The following is a 20,831-nucleotide window of genomic DNA, read 5'->3' on the forward strand; positions in this document are numbered from 1 at the left end:
ACTGGGCAGTCGCGATTTCTAATGATTTGGCATGTGAACATCACAGAACATGGACAGTGTGTCAGGCAAACAGGACCAAGCAGCTAATGGCCACATTGGCGGATACAATCAAGATTTCCTCTGTAAAAGTAGCAAGTGACATTTCTGAAATTTCAGTCCCAACTCTGCCTCAATGAACTACAAAAAAAAGCCGGAGAATTAGCCACCAGCATTGATGTCCTGTAAAAGTTCAGAGTTCATTAGAGGGGCTTTCAGTGTAACTTATCCAGAGGAATTTTACAGAAACCTTCCAAATTAAAGATTAAGATATTATTTTCAACTAAACCTCTAAAAAAAAGAGAAAGCCCTTATGTGTACTGTTGTGTTCAGAAACACCAGCAGAAGGCATTTCAGAGATTCATCCATTGTTCTGTACTATTTCTCTGTGCAATTCTGTTTCACATTTCTAATAGATTGAACTGTGTTGACTTCGACCTTATGGCAAGCTGAATAATATCTGTTCAATGTAGAAGCATGGCACTTGCAGAGCATGAGTGCAGAGAGGTCGCTGCTTTAGCAAATTTCACCCCAGAAAAATGCAATAAAAATGTCCAGACCTCGCTTATAGTGGAAGTACAAATACGTTCAATTCCCCATTATTCTGTGGTTATACATTTTCAAGAAAGGAAATGGTTAGCTCTCCTCTTGAGAGTATCAAAATAATACTGATAATTTGGAAATGGTAAAACCTGGAGTGTATCACTCAGTAATGCAGACGTACCAATTCTATGGGAAGCCACAGCAAACACAGATGCACATTTCTGTTCCAAAATCAGTTTCACTGGTGATGCTGAAGATGTGTGCAAACAGCAAAGCTCAACTCCGAAGGCTGATAATCACCAAGTAAAAATAAACATGTGTCCTAACCCAAAATATTCTCAGCTGCATTCCGTTTATGAGACTCAATGCACAAGCCTACTGCCTTATTTATTAATTCTTGCTTTTAATGGAAGTCCTGTCTGTGCCTCGCTGTAAAGTAACCCTATCTCCATATGGGTTTAATGGGAAGCTGAGGAGACAGGGTCACATGACCGCATGCAGCCTTCTGCTGGCATTTCACTTGCCACAGTGGTTCGGCAGAATTCAATAGCAACCAGCGTTTTACCAATCACTCAGATGAAAATTTCTCAGAAGGCAGGGGATCATTTTCAGACTGGGGCAGGGAAAATGGTTTCTTTTTTGATGTGCGGAGACAGGTAGCACATGATAACTGGTCCCTAGGAATTACCAACTGTCCATATCATACGCGGGCTGACTGACGAACATGGAAATTCAACGAGACGTCTGTGCGTCCAAGAAAGGCTTTGAGAACAAAGACTTCAGCAGAGAACTGCGAGTGATTAATAGCAAGAAATTCAACCGAAACCATTCAAACATTTTTGTCCGGAACCTCAAAGTACTTTAAAGTTTCCAGCCTGACAGTCTGCCCACCTTTAGCTGGTCTCTGCAGAAGTTGATGGGCCATATTCGTTTATCTAGCTTAAACACACACACAAAAATCCCAAAATACACAAATTCATGGGAAAGGGGGACATATTGTTTTTATTTTCTACTCACAACATAAGATCCACTGAAATTCTTACAAAGGCCTATTGGAGATACCACCCACGAGTGCATTGCCAGGACAACAAGAATCACTGAATGAAATTCAAACGGTGAAATAACTAAAATGACCAATGCAGATTTCGGCAGTTATACTGGAATCTGAAAAACTAGCCACATTAAATAAAATGTCCCCAATACATATTTCATTCTGCCTCACTCAGGGAAAAGGATTTCATTACAACTTGATAACAGGCAAAGCCTTGATGAAGACAAAGCCTGCCTCCATGTGCTGGAACGCAGTATTACACAAAATAAAGACCTTTGCGATGGTAATGCTACCGTTCTCTTTCATTCCAGAGAACATTACTGAAGTCTGCTGAGTGTCTATGTTTAAAATACTTCTCTCTTAGTATTTCTAATAAATTTAGGATGTAATTCCGACATACTAGCTGCGTAAGCAGTTGGAAGATGAACGGATGAGCATCTTTTACTCATGTCTATATAATTACAAGCAATTAAAAGCATGCATAACCAAAGGGCAGGAGAGAGATAGATACTAGATTTACACAGAAATATTATACACTGATGAAGCTGCCAACTGATTACCAAAAGTCAGCTTCTAGCGTTATGCCACTACTTAAAAACTGAAGCTAGTCATTGTCATCCGCAATTAATAGTATTTTTTTCTTAATGAAGTTGCGAACTGAAGATGGCTGAAAGTACTAAAACTGAGTATGAGGCATCCTTCAAGCAGCCATTTTGGGGAGACCCAGATGATCATGAATATGATGGAGAGGTTGAGTGTCCAACACCATAATAAGGAACAATGCACAGCGAGATACCGAATGTCACATTCTTGCAAAAAGCACCTTCGTTAATTCTGTATACAGTACCTGTAGAAAAGTCTTAGGCAGTCAAAGGAAATGTTTAAAGCTTTGCTCTGAGTGGTTAGGGTATATCCTCCCAGAATAAAGAAAACAATTTAACATTAAGAGTAACTAAAATTTCCTCCATTCTCCAAAAAACTGATATCTCACTGGATGGCTAGATAAACAGCGCTTCATTTCCCAAACATCTCCTCAGGGGCACCGCAGCCACTCCATGTATATGTTTAATTTCACCTCCAGCTCACTTAATTAACTCAATTAGTTAAATAACTTAATGAGGTATTAATTAGCCAAACAAGGTAGGGTAGTGGTCGTGTCAGAAATGCATGGGTGTACTGGATGGTTGCTGTAAATACTGCAGTGGCTTTAGGTAAGCTTTCGAAATGGCTAAACTGACACACTTGGACAGACATAATATCATAGTTTTATAGCAACATTAAAATTATAAGAACATGATAATAAGAGCATGATTTTGTTAGACCGCAAAAAACGTTTGCACAGGACTGTATATGTACATACCTGTAGTTTTACATATTGTTACGTCTGCCCATTCCATCTGCCACGCACAGACATTTTCATAAACATACACTACACATGTTGATATAAAACAAAAGCCATACTGTAAAACCCGTAACTTAGCACCTTGGCAAAAACGGGGCACTACCAGTGTGTGGCTGAATAACCCCATTAAAAATAATTACTGTTCTCTAGGGCTAAATCATTAATGACTTTTTTCATGTCTGGAGCGAATGCCAAAAAGTTAAGTGTTTTACCGCAAAAAGACCTCCAAACTTAAAATCTGCACATTTTTGTTTATGTTTGCTATCACCAAAATTATAGTAGTAAATGGTATCTTTTGTGTTAGGCAAAATGCCAAGCTAAACAAACAAGCATAATGAACAGAAGTAATGGTGGATGAAAAGGGCATGTATCACACGGCGTTTGTCATTTGGCAAAGACAAATAAATGGAGAGACGACAAATTTCCCATTAGTGCCAAAAACACGCGGTCGCTCGCAAACCCTTCGGCTAAGAAGTTTTTAATACGGCAATTCCTTCGGAAATTCAGGTTCGACACAAAGACGATCTCAATATCTCGGCCGCAGAGGCCAATAGGATGCGGAGAACCCAGACCTGGGACCTGAAATGCGTGATCATTTATTGGCAGAGACAGTTCCGTCCTCGGCACTCCTAGAATCCACGCTCTTAGCTAACCCTTTCTTTCCTCTGTTCACTGCCGTCTCTCAAACAGAACACTGCCTGGTCAGAACATAAGCAACCGTTTCTTTCTTCCCTTCTAACTCAGGGAAGGTCTTTTGAGGAACCAGCTGTGTCCATTGGCCATGTAAATATCAGACTAATTACACAACAATGTACTATTAAATTCATTCATATTTACTTTTAACCATTATAAGATTTTTTTTGCATCATTAAGGTATGTGTGTATAAAACCAAGTTTTATTTTGATTAGCATTTGTATTGTTATACGTATTTTGTTATACAAGTGAAAATCTAAATGCCACCGCTATTTTGAAAGATAACTGGCATTCCCTCACTGACACGAGTCAGCTGAAGCCGCACCGTATAAAAATAAATTCCACCAAGTAAAAGAAGGTCAGGTGATGACAATACACACCAGTTCATTTATGCAGCCAGAGAAGCCTGCGTTTCACATGTGGATTATGGCTGTCATTCTGAGCCAAAGCGATTGTCTTGAAACACGAACCAGAAAAAGGGGCCTGTTCTCTAACTCCCCCTGTGGGAGGGCAGTCCAAAGCCCTCTGGGAGTTAAGAGCAAACCACCAATTTGTACAGAGTGAGTAACCTTCCTTTTCGGCTTGCAGCTCCTTGGAAGTCGCACACCTTTGCAGCAAACACCTCTGACGTGCTGCTGGCCTGGGACGAGGCGCACGCATATCAGAGCCACGGGCATGGAGGGGGCCCGGCTGGGGCCCCTATCTCCGAGCTATTGATCTGTGTTTATTGCAGTCCCCTAGCTGGGAGCCCCATTAGTCATTAATACCCCCCAGCCCACAACCCTTTCACAGATGACCTTGGCATCAGCCCTCCTCCTTCTGCTCAATGTACAAATCACACATATCATGACATCATAAGTAAAGCCAGAACAGAAAAAACACACAGAGACAGTTAACATAGGACAGTCTGCCCCGAGGAACAAATCCAACCATGGAAAAAAGTGAGCACAGCAAATTATTTCTTAGTTTAGACAAGTTACTAAGATTAAAATGTCATGGCATTGACATTAAGCATATTTTTCTTAATTGTGTGGATTTAAACCTGGGTGACACACCACATGTGCTTTTTGGTAAATATCCCTTTAACAGGATAACAGTAAAATATTCAGCATGACATACCACATGAAGTATCTCGCCATCTTACTGATGTTGCATACAGTATCTACTTTCCAAATAACCACATCCTGCTCAGTTCATCCACGTGCAAACAGTATTAAATTCTTATTAGCATTATTTCCACATAATAAGTCAATAATATATAGTGATCACAGAAAGTCATATAAGACACATATTATTTCTGTAAATGTACTGCTTTAATAACAAATGTTCCATTGGCCATCGATCTGTTCACACCATCCGCACAGACATTTTCTCTTTGTCACCCCCCTCAAATGGACACTAAACACAAATGTGCAGTGTTTTATGTTATTGAAAAGGTGCTAATAATTAAAAAGCACCCAGTGAGACCATTTGCCTAATTTGGATTTGGTTGTTTATAATGTAATGCTGTGTGTGAGTATGAGTGTGTGTGTGTGTGTGTGCTGAATAAGAACCAGCATCTGTCCATTCAGCTTCTTCTGGGTAGAAGCAAACCAAAAGTAATCCTGTATTTATATCATACTGCCACCTTGTGCCTAAACATCTTCAAGTCCTATGAATATGCATGTTTTCCGAGACATTTACTTCTCTCCAAATTCTTTGGTAATGTGCTGTAGGAACCTTCATAATGCATTATAATATGTCCATAAAGTATTATAAACACAGCTATAACTATTTTAAAAAAGGCATAACACATTACAGCCAGGTTTATGTTGCATTATGAATGCCTTATGAAGCTCTCCTCTATAATGCACTAAATACCTTCATAATGCAGTACAAAACATTCTTAAACAGGGGTGGCCAATCTTATCCGCAAAGGGCCAGTGTGTATGCAGGTTTTTGGGGTAACCTTTAGGTCAGCTGTTCACACCCAAGTGTGAGGACTCTTCAGCCAATCAGCCCTCTAATTAGTAATCTAATTAGGGTGTCACAGCAAAAACCTGCACACACAGAGACCCTTTCTGGGTAAGACTGGCTACCTGTTATAGAGCCTTCATAATGCATAATATACATTCTATAATGTTTTATGCCTTTTTAGTATAATAATATACTAATAAATATTAGTAGTTATAAAATAGTTATAGCTATATTTATAATACTTCGTTAATGTATTATAATGCATTATGAAGGTATCTATAATGCATTAAACATGGGTGCTTTTAAGTAGAGTGTTACCAATTCTTCGTGTGTACATTTTCCATATGATTATGACACTGGAAGATGATCTGATTTGTTTAAATGTAAGTTTCTTAGCACGTGCCATCCATCATCAGACACATTTGAGGAAAAACCTGATTCTGCAATTTATCAAAAAATGAACTTAAAATCAATTAAAGAAAAGTAACAGCTGCAGTAATGAAAAGCAGTGAACTTCATTTCCTTCCAAGCTAATTCAGCTAATGGAGACCAGCTCCTCCTAATTGAAAACGGCCTCTTCCTCTAACTCTGTGCCAGCTATAATGATGATGAGTCTTAGAGCTATGGCAAACTCAAATGTGAAGAATTTCTAAACAAAGTACCACAGTCCCTTGTATATTTCTGCTAAATTCCTCTTAGATTATACTACACTTTCATGCTGTAGTGAATCACAAATGCACTAATAGGTTTATCTAAATTTACAAAACCAGTGGCAATATCACACACTCACCTTAGTCTGCACACAACCCACACTTCACCTCCATTTGTTAGATGGACACACAAAATTTCTAACAATCATGCCAGATGAACTTGTCTTCTTAAGCAAACCTCAACAACAGGAGCAAACAGGCACAGGATGCTTAGTCCCGATGCCAAGATGTGTGCTTCTGTCCAGGGTAGGATATTAAATGCTAAGAGGATTTGAAAGATAAAAATAAACACATCCTTTGATTGGAGGAGTGCAGTTTAATTCTGCTACATCCATTTAGCAATCAGCAGGCAGAAAGAATAGGATGGCCGGCAGTGTCCCTGTTCACAAATTGAGCTACACTGGCCTCACTTTGGTCAATATATTATATATTTTCTGATTGTTCCTCATTTTCTTGGACCTGTACTGCTAAACTGCCCACCCTGGATGCAGTGCAATATGCAATGTGATGTATAACTTGAGTCACCTTTATATCATTTAGCTAACAAAACGCTTGTGGGAGTTTTACTTACACAAAAAATGTTGTGAGGGCAGAAGGAAAATGACTGATTCAGAGATATAACCAATCAGATTGTAGAGGAGCTAGAGCCAAGCAACTACAGGAGGCGGACCAAGACATGTGATTGGTTAATCCCACCTCCTCTAATCACTTGGACCCACATCCTCTACAATTTGATTGGTTATCTCTTATTTTCCTTTGTGGCCGGTGCAGCTCAATTTGTGAACAGGGACACTGCCGGACATCCTATTATTTCTGCCTGCTAAAAAAAATTATAATAAATAATTAAAAAAAAGAACATCTCTGTGTAAGTAGAATTCCCATGAGAAACTGCAGTCTGAAAGACCCATTTCACCTGCACATTGGTAACAGAAGAAAAATAAGAAAAGGTTGCTTCTAGAGAAGCTCCAAATGCCTGTACAGCACAAAGAGCAATAACAGCGCCCCCTGACCTGGGCCGAAACAGGTGCCGAAGGATCGACGGCACGTACCTCGCGCAGGTGCAGGTTCTCCTTCTCCTTCTGGTCCAGGATGACCTCCAGGTGGCTGAGCTGTGACTCGGCCTCAGCCACGCGGCGCGCCCTGTCGTGCTCGTCCTCAGGCCCGCGATCCGAAGGCAGCCCCTTGTTCTGCAGCATCTCCAGCAGCTTCTTGATGGACTCGTCCCGGGCGCTGAGGGTCTGCTTCTGCGTCTCGATGCGCAGCTCCATCTCCTCCAGCGTCTTCCTCAGCAGGAACAGCTCCTTGGCCTGCCGGTCGTGCTCGGCCTGCAGCCGCCGGAAGTTCTCCTCGGTCAGCTCGATGGTGAAGTGCTCAGCACCGCGGTTGCCGCTCTCCTGCTGCAGCAGGTGGTTCAGGTCCCGCTGGGTGCGCAGCTCATCCTGCAGGGCCTGGATGGTCAGCTGCAGGTGCTGCCGTGGCAAAGCACAGTGGTGAAACAGGGCAGAGACACGCTGTACTCTCACAGACCAACACCACCTCTCCACCTGCACACTCAGGTCACTTCAGAGGACGGACCATTTCAAACAACTTATCATGAAACTTTCATTAGTGAGATTAGAGCCCATTGCTGCAAAAACACCTTCAGGAAACACTGGCGTATGAAAATATGTTAGTATTTTAGTGTTACTATTAAAATACACGATCAACAGAGACATTATATTTAGAAAAAAGGACAGTGACCATTTTAACTGGAGCTAACTTAGAATAATGTGAAAACACAGATAAAGACACTCAACACACAACATCAGCATGCTAAGTACTGAGACACACAGCAGGTAAAGTATTCTTTTCCTTTGCAAGTCTGTACTACTAAAGATGCTATTTAACTACCTAAAGGTTTGCCCAGTTCCAGGTCTGGAGGGCCAGAATCCAACATGATTTGTCGATTTCTCTTCTCAAACACATCTAAATTACCAGGCTTGGTAGGTGTGTTTGAGCAGGGAGATATGCAAACTGTGTTGGATTCTGGCCCTTCAGGACTGGAAAGTCTGAAGTGTAGGGTCACCTAGGTCAGTGTTTCTCAAACCAGTCTTCAGGCACCAGACAGTCCACGTTTTTGCTCCCTCCCAGCTCCCGGTAAGACTGTGGCAGGGAGCTGGGAGGGAGCAGAAACATGGACTGTCTGGGGGGTCCCTGAGGAGCGGGTTGGGAAACACTGAGCAAGATAATAGATTTAATTTATCTAAAAAGACTCCCTCTGATGACTATGACGAAAATAAAAAAGATTTCACCTGTAAACTTAAAAAGTGCTTAAAATTTCTAAATTGAAAGCCTATAGAAAAAGACGTGCAAAACATGGTGCTGCCTGCGAAGTAAAGAATACTTCAAACTCCAAAAAGAGACGACAGTTCATCACAAGATGGTTTTGTTCTGCAGACACGGGGGGTTGCAAACATAGAACGAACCTTAGTTCTTCTGGAATCCAATGGCTGCTGAGCATGGCAGATGGAGAAAATGCACGGGAATCACGAGAAGTGAAAGCAAACAAGCAGGCAAAAAATAACAATGATAGAGAAGCAGAGGTATCATACATCTATAACGGTACACAGAACCAACACAAAGCACAGTGGCCTGCCAGCTAAGAACAACACACATCATATACTTGTGTTGCAGCTGCAGACGAATGGCCTCAGGTTGTGAGACAGATGACGGTCCAAGCCAATGGGTACAGAGGATTCGTTTCTCCTTGTTTTAAATGCCAAAGAGTTACCTGTTTCAAGTTTTGTTATAGTAACAACATGTGCTGAATTAACTTCTTTGTGAAATGCTTAAATTCTGGAAAGAAAATCCTTGGACAGTTGTGTGCAAATGTGCTGCCATTTTCACTTACAGAAGGATAACGGAGCCAGGTAACCAAGTAAAAACAGAAAAGCAGTTAATGGATCTTGGGTCTGCGAAGACTTCCTGTTTGTGGGACGGCTCTCACGGGACCATGAGTGTGCGTACTAAAGAGGGAAACAAGTCAACACATGTCTGGACTGTGAGGGGGGAATCTATTTCCTGACATGGATTTACTCTGTATACCATTAAAATATTCCAAGATGTAAAAATTTAAATTCTAAGATGAATTGACACTAATGAATTGTCAGTAGTGTGTGACTACATACTGTAGGTGTGGTGCTATGGACTGGCATCCTGACCAGGGTGTTCCCCTTCCTTGTGCCCTGTGAGGTCTGGGATGGACTCCAGGCCCACCACGACCCCGTGCTACATAATCAGTCGGAAGACAGATGGATTAGAACTCTGCCACATTAACAGTAAACAGCCAGCTAATATAGCAGGTATAAAAGACTATGTTCCTGATAATTGCAAAGCTCTGGGGGAAAAGGTATGAAATAAATGGCTCCAATACAGAAAGAATACCACGCCCCTGGACAAAGGTCCAGCATGCTGCAGAATTTCATCCTTATCCAGCAGGTAATTTTTTTCTGTTTATAGTGAGATAATGTCCTCTGTGTGCCATAATGGCTCCAAAAATGGAATACTTTGTAAGAATAATTCCTTAGACATCAAACAGGCCTTCATTAATGTACATTTTAATTAAGTGAAGAACATCTCCAAAAAAGATCTCTCATATATCCATTTAAAATTAGTTCGCAACGGTTCTACATCAGATATTCCACGGACAGTATGTGATACAATTTTGTAGTAAACCTTCAGTTACATCTTCTGGGTTAACTGAACACAAAATAGGTCGTAAGGAGGTCCGACAGAGTCTTTCAGCATTGGTACTGGAACAGGTTCAGGTTACAAATAATTATTCAACAAGTAAATCTCTGTTAAAGTGCATGTGTGTGAGAGAGCTTTTTCAAGGAATATTTTATTTGAATAATCAATTATTAATCTGTGGGAGTGCTTTAAATCCATCAGTGTTGAACCCAAGCATGCATGTATTAAGCTGCTGATTGTGGCATACAGAGATTCTAGTGGAATGCTACCTATTCACACAGGAAATAAAATGCCTGTTTATTATAAGAACAGCAGGTTCCTGAAGTAAACAGGAAGCACTTAGATTTTAATTTTATGAGCACATCCGAGTATTAAAATTTAAACAAATTACAAACGGATGAATTAGCAGTTCAATGCCAAACGTTTCTATTTAATTACAGAATAGTAAAACTGCTGGGATTAGTGTTTACATTAAGGGTAACATTCGCTTAACGATGCCAAAATTCCTTTTTGAAATAGCACGGTTTACTCTGCACACTTGAAACTTCAATATGGTAGCTTCTTAGCTCTAATAACCAACAGGCTCTTGCACTCATCAATGTCACACCTAACAATAAGATTATCCAGCATCTGGACCATTGCCTAGTTCCTTTCACACTCACCCATAACTCTTGAAAGCGTATTTCAGCTGCAGAAAAACCGGTGTCTATATCTATAGTTTGAAAGGCAAGCTAATCACAAACACAAAGGACAACAGAGATGTTTCATCGTTGACTATGAACGGGGATGAGTCACCCAAGCACACTGGGAACATCTGTTTCTGTCACCATAAGTGCTATCAGCACGATAAGCAGCTAAACACAAAGCCCAGGAAATTCAAGTAATATTGCATATAAAGTCCTTGACGCCAGTGATCACCCTGATTTTACAGGAATTAACCTACCGTCTTTTAAAATCTTGTTTTTAGATGCCACTCATTCGAGCTGACATAAATCTTTTGGCAAATACTTCCCCTATTATCAATATCACATCCTTAACTGACAAAGCCTTATCTTTACAACAGCCGATGGGCATTAATATGGGGTCATGGAGTCAGTACCCTTTGTCTGTAGAGATGCTTGCTCATGTAACACACAAGTTGCCAGTAGAGGGCAATAAATCACTTTAGAAAACAAGTCAGCTAAATCAGCTCTTTCCGCAACCCTTGCTCTTGTGCTTCTTGCCTCTCTTCAAGGTTCCAAAATATCTTAAACCACATTGCAGCTCAGTCTTACCTGAGTCATCATTATATATATTTCATGGTGTCTTCTAAATTTATAAGAAGATTATAAATACAAATGTATCTAAATTATCCATCCATCCATTTTCCAAACCGCTTATCCTGCTGGGCCGTGGAGGGTCCGGAGCCTATCCTGGAAGCAATGGGCACGAGGCAGAGAACAACCCAGGATGGGGGGCCAGCCCATCTCAGGGCACACTCACACACCAGTCACTCACACATGCACACCTACGGGCAATTTAGCAACTCCAGTTAGCCTCCGCATGTTTTTGGACTGTGGGGGGAAACCGGAGTACCCGGAGGAAACCCCACGACAACATGGGGAGAACATGCAAACTCCACAAACATGTGACCCAGGCGGAGACTCAAACCCGAGTCCCAGAGGTGTGAGGCAACAGTGCTAACCACTGCACCACCATGCCGCCCCCTATCTAAATTATTAAACTATTTAATACACATGTAAATCAGGTGTGCTGTGCCATATTTAATCTAGGAGGAGTACATAGAGAATTCCACTAAATCCATCCATCCCATCCATTTTCTGAACCCGCTTATCCTATTCGGGTCTGGAGCTTGGCTGGCTACGGGCTCAAGGCGGGGAACAAGCCAGGATGGGGCACCAACCCACCGCAGGGCACACTCACATGCCAGTCACTCACACATGCATGAATTCCACTAAATAATACTTTAAAATGGAATTTAGTCACTGAAAAAAGAAAGATACTCAGGGATTATTTCAGGGAGGCAGGTTGTCTAATATTGGGCAGCAGACAGCATCTGAGGGGCTATCTCCACTCAGGAGGTGATGTCACAGTATCTCCTGAGATGAGAGGTGCAGAAAGAGCCTGCTTTGGCCATCATGTTCTGATCATCTTCTATGCGTTATGTCAATTATATATGTATGACTATATATAATTATGTACATCCAAGTACTGGCTAATATCTGTATATTGATTAACAGACACACACACACACACACACACACACACACACACACACACACACACACACACATACATACATACATACATACATATATATATATATATATATATATATATACACACACACACAGACACACACACAGTAACACTTCACATTAACTGCACGTTCATAATGCATTCATAGACCAATCTATAATTCTTATTGTCATATAAGGTTTGTTATTAATGTATATTAAAGGTGTTAAGATATGTTAGGATGTTATGGTATTCTTACATGCTGCTTATGAATGCTTTATGAATGCATTTGGTAGGCATTATGAAGGTGTAATTTATGTAAAAAAGCCATATATTACCCATTACCATTATATATATACACACACACACACACACACACATACATGTAACTGTATATGTATATGCAGTAATGTGAAGAAGGAAGCACAGTGCATTACACCTCATGACAGTGTTTATCTTGTATGTACAGAGAGGGGGGGGGGAGCTGCTTTGCTAGTAGTTAGTAGCGCAGAAAGGTACTTTTATTTCTTATGCTTCCTAAAATTTTACATTTAAATTAGTAGCACCTTTTTGTTGTTGTTCGTCCAGGCCTGTTTTCCCCCTGCTCCCCTGTACCACCAAAAACACTGAATTCTGGCCTGTTCTGAAATCCCTTTCACATGGTATCCTTTACTGCAGCCCTGCAGACCTTCCCTTAGCAATTATTTGTTTAGATTACACCTTAACACCTACCGTTATATAAAGGTTTTTCCCCCAACACAAGCATGGGAGGTTGTGTAACGGTTTCTCAGTTTCACTCGGCTGTGGCCAAACGGGTTCCAAATATCCCGAGAGAGACTTTCACCTCAAATATCTGTCTAATTCTACACGGTAATAAAAAACAACAACAAATGCAGTCACACTTCACCACACTCGGCTTCTTCAAGCAGCTGAGTGACACCCCCACACTGTCACACAGCACAGTCTCTCACGCGCACATTGCCATGCCAACAAAACAGTGACACCCCCGCACTCTCATACAGCGCCTAACACAGCCTCACACACTCACATTGCCATGCCAACACAACAGTGACACCCCCACCCTCACATACAGCACCCAACACAGTCTCTCACACTCACATTGCCATGCTAACCCCAACAGTCACACACCCACCCCATCCTATAAACCCAACAGTCACACACCCACCCCATCCTACGAACCCGTCACACACCCACCCCATCCTACAAACCCAACAGTCACACACCCACCCCATCCTACAAACCCAACAGTCACACACCCACCCCATCCTACAAACCCAACAGTCACACACCCACCCCATCCTACAAACCCAACAGTCACACACCCACCCCATCCTATAAACCCAATAGTCACACACACACCCCATCCTACAAACCCAACAGTCACAAACCCACCCCATCCTATAAACCCAATAGTCACACACACCCCATCCTACAAACCCAAGTCACACACCCACCCCATCCTACAAACCCAACAGTCACACACCCACCCCATCCTACAAACCCAATAGTCACACACACACCCCATCCTACAAACCCAACAGTCACACACCCACCCCATCCTACAAACCCAACAGTCACACACACACCCCATCCTACAAACTCAACAGTCACACACCCACCCCATCCTATAAAACCAACAGTCACACACCCACATCATCCTACACTAATCAACAATCACACACCCACACCATCCTACACCAGCCAACAGTCACAAATCAAACATTCACACACCCACTCCATCCTACACCACCCAACATTCACACATCCACACCATTCTACACCAATCAACAATCACACACCCTCAACATTCAATACTACCCAAGTCACACATTCACACCATCCTAGACCACCCAACAGACACATAAACACGATCCTACACCACCAAATAGTCACACAACCACACCACTCTACACCAACCAACAATCACACACCCACAACATTCTATACCACCCAGGTCACATATCCACACCATTCTAGACCACCCAAGAGACACATCCGCACCATCTTACACCACCCAAGAGTCACACAACCACACCATCCTACACCACCCAAGAGTCACACACCTAACCATCCTACACCACCCAATAGTCACACACCTACACCTTCAGTCTCTCATTAACTCAGTCGAAAATAACATGAAACCTAAAACACTGCCACCCAATTTTTTGTTTTACACAAGCTGTTTTACACAAGATGAAAATATAAAATACCTAATATTAAGCTCTACATTACTTTAATGATTACTATGAGCACCGAAAACATGCATGTATGTGTAAAGATATTCCCTTATGCACACACACACATACACACACACACAGACGCAAAAACACATACGGTGCATTTCTCACTTCGGAAGCTGAGAGGGGAAGTTGCGTGGTAATGCCATCTGCCCAGGATCCTGACTGCAGTGCGCTCTAATGCATCCTAGTTATGTGTATGTGCGTGCATGCCTCCGTGTTTGTGTGTACTATGAGAAATCTAAGTAAGTATGTTGAGTATTTGTCGTGTGGTGCATTCAGACAAACATGCAAATATATACTAATGCAAAGTATGTATTTACTGAAATGAATTTCAATCTGTAGAAAGAATGGCTAGAGGATGCGTGTGTGTAAGTGGGAGTAAGCAGTACACAAACTTACATAAACACTGTTACAGTTGGAAAGCTGTACAAGCTTATCTGGAATAAACCTGAAAGACAACCTACTGTGAATCTGTACTTCAGACACCTGCAACGTGACTTCAATTCAGATATTTTTATGGCTCTCAAACATCTAGCTTATTCTATCAAATAATCTGCAGCTGACACCTCTTTGATTTTTATGTGTGTATAACACCTGGATGCTGCCGCTCTTTAACAGGTAAGTATTAACCTGATTGCCCCACATTTCCCTTTTTGCGTGTCACAAAGTACATACTGTCTGAACACAGATTACACCATGCCCAATAACTACAGATTAGACAAACGAAGAGGGCTGCGCTTTCCCTGACTACTGTATATAGCAGCTGACTAAATTCAGACCAAACACAGTTGGGAGAGAACATAGACTGGTTCTTGTAACTGAGAATGTGCTTGACAGGACAACCCAAACCCAAACTTATAAGGCTGATGTTTTTTAAATAGGCCATATGGGCCTCATGCCACCCGTAGCCATCACAGTGAGACAAGATACTGAATATGAATGTAAGGCCTTCGGTTTCTCGTCAAAAAGGGTTCTGTGGCACCCTAGGGTAGCAAATGGCTTGCAGACAGATCGAAGCAAGACTAAGCTGGCAGCTGAGGAGAACGTAATGTGGTCCTGATCACGAAGAGCACACTTTCATCACTGTGCCCTCCCACCAATGATCACGCTGTAGAACAGATGGCCAAGTTGGAGAAGCAAAATTAGTAAAAAAAAAATTAAAATGCATTGTTGTTTGTACCGACGTCCAGTGTTTGAATGCAAATGCCTCCCTGTGGTTCTTTCCATGTGAATTCTGATTGAGCTCATTCTTAAGCTTATTGGTACGATAGTGTATTCCTCGAAAATGCAGTTGTGTTTCCTAAAATTCACACGTAGGACATCATACTAAACCTAGGCAAATAGTAAATAGCCACCAACACTTCCTGAACTTTCACGACACAACTGTCGTGTTTGTAAAGACTCATGGCAACAACAGGCCACACCCAGTAAGAAATATTATTCCCTTAATTTACCGGCATTATTATCAGTGTTCAGGGAAGTGGACTGGGGTCAAAAGCAGACCCAAAGTCCTTAAACAGGGTGCAGAGCATCGCCCAAGGCCCAGTGATTAGAGCCCGCAAAAGAGCACTTGTAATTCTCCAACCCCTATGTTGACTGGGAAGTCTGCGGCTGGTGCAATTTACATAATTACCTTCAGGAAATTGTGCAGTAACTCCACATCTGCAGCATGGGGTTTTTTGCCCCCCCCCCGGCCCCCCCCAGCTCCACCTTAGTAAATCAGTCCTTTTGTTACGAAAATGCTACGTAACGTAAGCACAATGTCAGTTTACCTCTGACGGATGTTTGACATATTGTATTGTACCTTAACTTACTCGAGTACAGCACGCAGCTGCATAAAATGGGTTAAATTATCAACAACAGTCAGGTAGCTACATGTGACAAATACACTGTCCTTTTAAAACCGGCTTTCACAGTGTAGTAAGTGCCTTGAAAGAAGAAAGAAGGCTACGCTAGTATGTCCATCAAGTGACTAACCCTGAATCATTTCAGCTAACAGCTCAGCAGGCAAAGCTAGTAGCAAAAACTATATAAAATGCAGTTGATCAAAATAAAAGTGGCCGCAGAACAGCAGAGTGGGGTCATGTGATGCCAGTCAACCCCAGGCACCTCCCACAGCGCTGAAAATCTCTCGCCTCAGTTCATGGGTGGAAACACCTGAAATGACTACCTACAGCGTCACCCAATATGTAAATGCTGCGCAAAAATGTGTGTGGAAATGTGTAAATATTGGGGCATAGCATATGGCGTATGGCAGTGTCCACAAAATTGTTTTAAAAATTTCATTTTCCCATATATTATCTTATGAGGCTTTCATGGTTATTTCATGTTATGACCTGTGTTGTTGCTTGTGTTAGCCGCATCCATGCACCGCTGGCGTCCCTGACAGACCAAAACAAACGGCCAAATAAAGATTGCTCATTGTTTAAATGCAACATAACGTAATAAGTAATATAAGTAACATTACGATTTAATAAAAAAGTAAATAATAACAAATAATAGTAATGTATCTTAAATTACAGGCACTTTGAAAGAAATGCAGAATTAAAAGCGTCTTTTACACAACATAACCAAACAAAGATGCATTATTTCTTTGAGCTCGGTAACTCTAATAACATTAATTTTAATACCTAAATGGGAGAATCGTATGAGCAAAAATTTTTAAGTCAGGATTAATATATGACAAGCCATTATGCATTTTTAAATGCATGTCTGAAGAGGCAAAGAACCACCAGACATGCAGGAGAGTTTAAAAATGTAGCAAAAACACTACAATACACATTTGACTTACATGCTTGTACGTAACGATATTACTTTCACATATACAAGCTGAACAAGCTCACGCTCCACACAGAAAATAATAGGGGGAGCCTCTGACCATTTTAATATGCTCTGCTAATCCTGTGTATATAATGTAAATAAGAACGTTCATTTTTTGTAAAATTTTTTTATTGTGCATGAGAAACAAGTCAGTGCAGTCGTGCAATTATGTCTTCTGGGGAATCTGAGGATTGATAGCTTGATTGACGAAGACGTGCATCTTCAGACAGTCAAACACAACAACACAGTGAGGAAAAACTGCGGGATTCTGATGCGATTTAATTCTTTCACTCTTGGGTCGACAGGAGCAGGCATTTATGCGACACAATGTGAGTGAAAAGTCTGACAACAAAAGGAAACTATGGGAAATTGACAGATATGCTTTCCTGCTACGAAAACGTTCTGGCTTTTGTTGGAGTGTTTGTGATTAGTTTGCTTCACTAAAAATTTTGGTCGGCAGTCACCACCACCGGTTCTATGTCTGGAATTTTAAGCAACGTTAGTTAGAATTAAAGATTTTAATATTGCATTGATTTGCTACTGCGATTTGGCTGGCTGACCCTATGTGTGCGCTTATAGATAATTAATCAACACTCTTCATACCAATCAGATTCATGAATTCAATGGTAGGCCTGTAATCGAATTTAATTTTGATGAAGTATATAAACTATAAAATCGTTTTTTTTTTTATTGTACGTGCTTTGTATTTTGATTATTGTATATGCACCAAGGTGTGCGATTAAACGCCATTTTAAAAAATCGTTTAACAGCCCAAATTACAATAGGTGCGTGTGTCACCTAATGGGTCACCTGGCCCTGGTTACACCAATGATGGGATGCTAGTCATGCACAGCATGTTACTTTTCGATCTTGCATTAATAATGCCAACAAACTCAACATTATATGCAAATAACTTCAAAGCTCGTAAAAGCATTTATAGCTAAGTTAATAATAATAATACCGCAGGGTTCAATTTTAGGACCACTATTGTTCCTAATTTACTTTAATAATATTGACACCAATACATACAGTAAACTGGTTTCCACTGAAATAAAGGTAGCTGATTATGAGAAAGACCTCGGTGTGTATGTTGATGCTTCCGTGTCCCACTCTCACCAGTGTGGGGAAGCAATAAAAAAGGCCAATAGGATGTGGGGTTACATCTCTAGATGTGTGGAGTTTAAGTCAAGGCAGGTGATGCTAAGATTATACAATTCCTTAATTCTCACCATGTTGTTGTGGGGTTTCCTCTAGGTACTCTGGTTCCCCCCACAGTCCAAAAACATGGTGAGGTTAACTGGAGTTAACAAATTGCCCATAGGTATGGCAATAAGTGTTTGTGTGACTGGTGTGTGCCCTGCGATAGGTTTGCGCCCCATCCTGGGTTGTTCCCTGTCTTGTGCTCATAGTCTCTGGAGAGGTTGAGGGTCAAAGTTTGGACTTCCAGCAACCCAAAAATAATGAGAACCTGCCACTGAAGAGTATTTGTTTAGATGGATGTCTAACATTAAAATAATTCAGAGTCCATTAGCAGCTGACACATGACAGTTTGCTCTGTATATTGCCAGCTAACCCCCAATTAGAATCCAATTGTCAGGAGTTTGTTTCTCGAGGAATACACACCCTTTGACAGTGGAATCAGGAATACGTGACTTTAGGGAATCTTCAGAAACAAAAACAAGCAGGCAATTCAGCTGCAAAGTGGCAAGTTATTTTATGCAGTTTTCTGCAACCTCATGCTCTGTGCTGTTTACGTAAAAGGTCTGCTGAGACTGTGACCCCACATCATGCACACATCCAAACAATTCCCTTTCCTCTGCACCTTACTGCTAGGCACCCGTGTATCTAATCACCCTGGCAAAGCCTAGAGTATCCCAGAGTATTTTTTTGCTTGTTTGTTTGTTTGTTTTTAGCCTCAGATATTGCCATTGGTAGTTATCCCTCAAATATATTTAGCAATTTTCTCTGCTGAAAAAAACATAGCTGATCAGTAGCATAATGCATGATGCATGCTGGTAAGACCCGCATACAGTATGCTGTATTTTGGTGCTGGTGGGCCTACACCAGCTCCATACCAACACTAACCAGCGAAAGCCAGCATGGAAATCATGCTGCTCTATGTTGTTTTTGTTCAGCAGTTGTCACACTGGCCTGTGTTTGTCCTACGGATTCAGATCACTCTTTGGATTTGGCGCCTCCTTCATTTTCACGCTGTTTGACCCTGTGCCTGGAGCTCTAGCACTTGGATCTGTTCCCCATCAAGTCATTACAGACACCGTCTACACATAAAGTAGCTGAGCAATATTAAATATGAGTTTGTAGGTTAAACTTGACACATAATTTCATATGAAAGTGTTACAAAGCAATATCGACAAATAAAAAAAGTGCCAAATTAAAGTTTACGAAGAGCTACAGTTGTATCATTTTCATTTAACATCACTAAAAAGTAGTTTTTTGTTTGGTGATGTTAAACGAAAACATCGTTTTATAACTCCACATCTATATAAGCCTCAGAAGTTACACAGGACCTCTGACTGAATTCAAGCAGCCAGTCTTGGTTCAGGTCCCTCTACAGATCCAGTGATTTATCTGCTCTTGCCGATATTTACCCAAGAAGCCAGGCTGATATCCCATACAAAGCCTCCTTCTGGTTGCCTGTAGCTCCCCCCTCCTTTATCTGTTCAAAATTCTGTCTGATTTATAACTGCTGATATGTTTTGCTACTCAGCCTTTACTAATCATTATCAGTTAATATGTTTATTTGCTTTTTTCTATTTTATTTGTTTGACACATAGAGTTTACTTGCATCTCTTTTGGATTGACTTCTTAGTTCTGTGAGTTCCTGCATGAGCCTTATTTGCAATCACATGTATATCATACAGAAATAGCACATTGCACCCTTGCGCGCATGTTGTTCTGGCTGATTGACAGGTGGCCATGCACAAGTTGCACTTTGGCAGCCAGTCCGTAACCAACCACGATGCTGCAGCCCTAATACAGCACGGCTGGTAACGACTGTCTATGCCAGCTGCCACCACCCTACTGGTATCCACACTTCTAACTTAGCACTGCCAGGGGAACTGGGTCCTTCTGTCTGATTCACTGGCTGTATTTACTGAACAGCACTCTTGTTGAATTGAGTGACCTGCTCTTATTCTCACTGCTACCTACTTTCTGCTTCGGCTCTGCTTGTGTGGAATACAGACTGCATCACCAGGTACTAATCTTGGAAAAGCACCACGCATGTGTGTTTGTGGCCAAAGTCCAGCACATTGGGTGGTGGAAGTACAGCAAATCATTTTGAAGTGAACCTCCTTGCCAACAGATGACAACGTGGAAGCATATCTTCACACATGATGTCATGGCAGAAAATGAGGGCAGAAATCTCGAA

At 41.4% G+C, this 20,831-nt stretch overlaps 1 protein-coding gene across 7 annotated transcripts in view; it reads right to left on the bottom strand.

Annotated features, from left to right (window-relative positions):
- LOC125745205 (ERC protein 2) overlaps nucleotides 1-20,831 on the bottom strand; it is a 214,384-nt gene that overhangs the window by 175,189 nt on the left and 18,364 nt on the right. For 6 of the 7 annotated variants that reach the window (XM_049017803.1, XM_049017802.1, XM_049017806.1 and 3 more), the window contains exons 3-4: nucleotides 8,858-8,884; nucleotides 7,442-7,861 (exon numbers count right to left, since the gene is read on the bottom strand). In XM_049017803.1, the coding sequence (XP_048873760.1) occupies nucleotides 7,442-7,861; nucleotides 8,858-8,884 (447 nt within the window). The remainder of the gene's footprint in view (nucleotides 1-7,441; nucleotides 7,862-8,857; nucleotides 8,885-20,831) is intronic. The other variant, XM_049017801.1, reaches the window with a different exon arrangement.

This window comes from Brienomyrus brachyistius, chromosome 6 (assembly GCF_023856365.1).
Source record: "Brienomyrus brachyistius isolate T26 chromosome 6, BBRACH_0.4, whole genome shotgun sequence".
Taxonomy (NCBI): Eukaryota; Metazoa; Chordata; class Actinopteri; order Osteoglossiformes; family Mormyridae; genus Brienomyrus; species Brienomyrus brachyistius.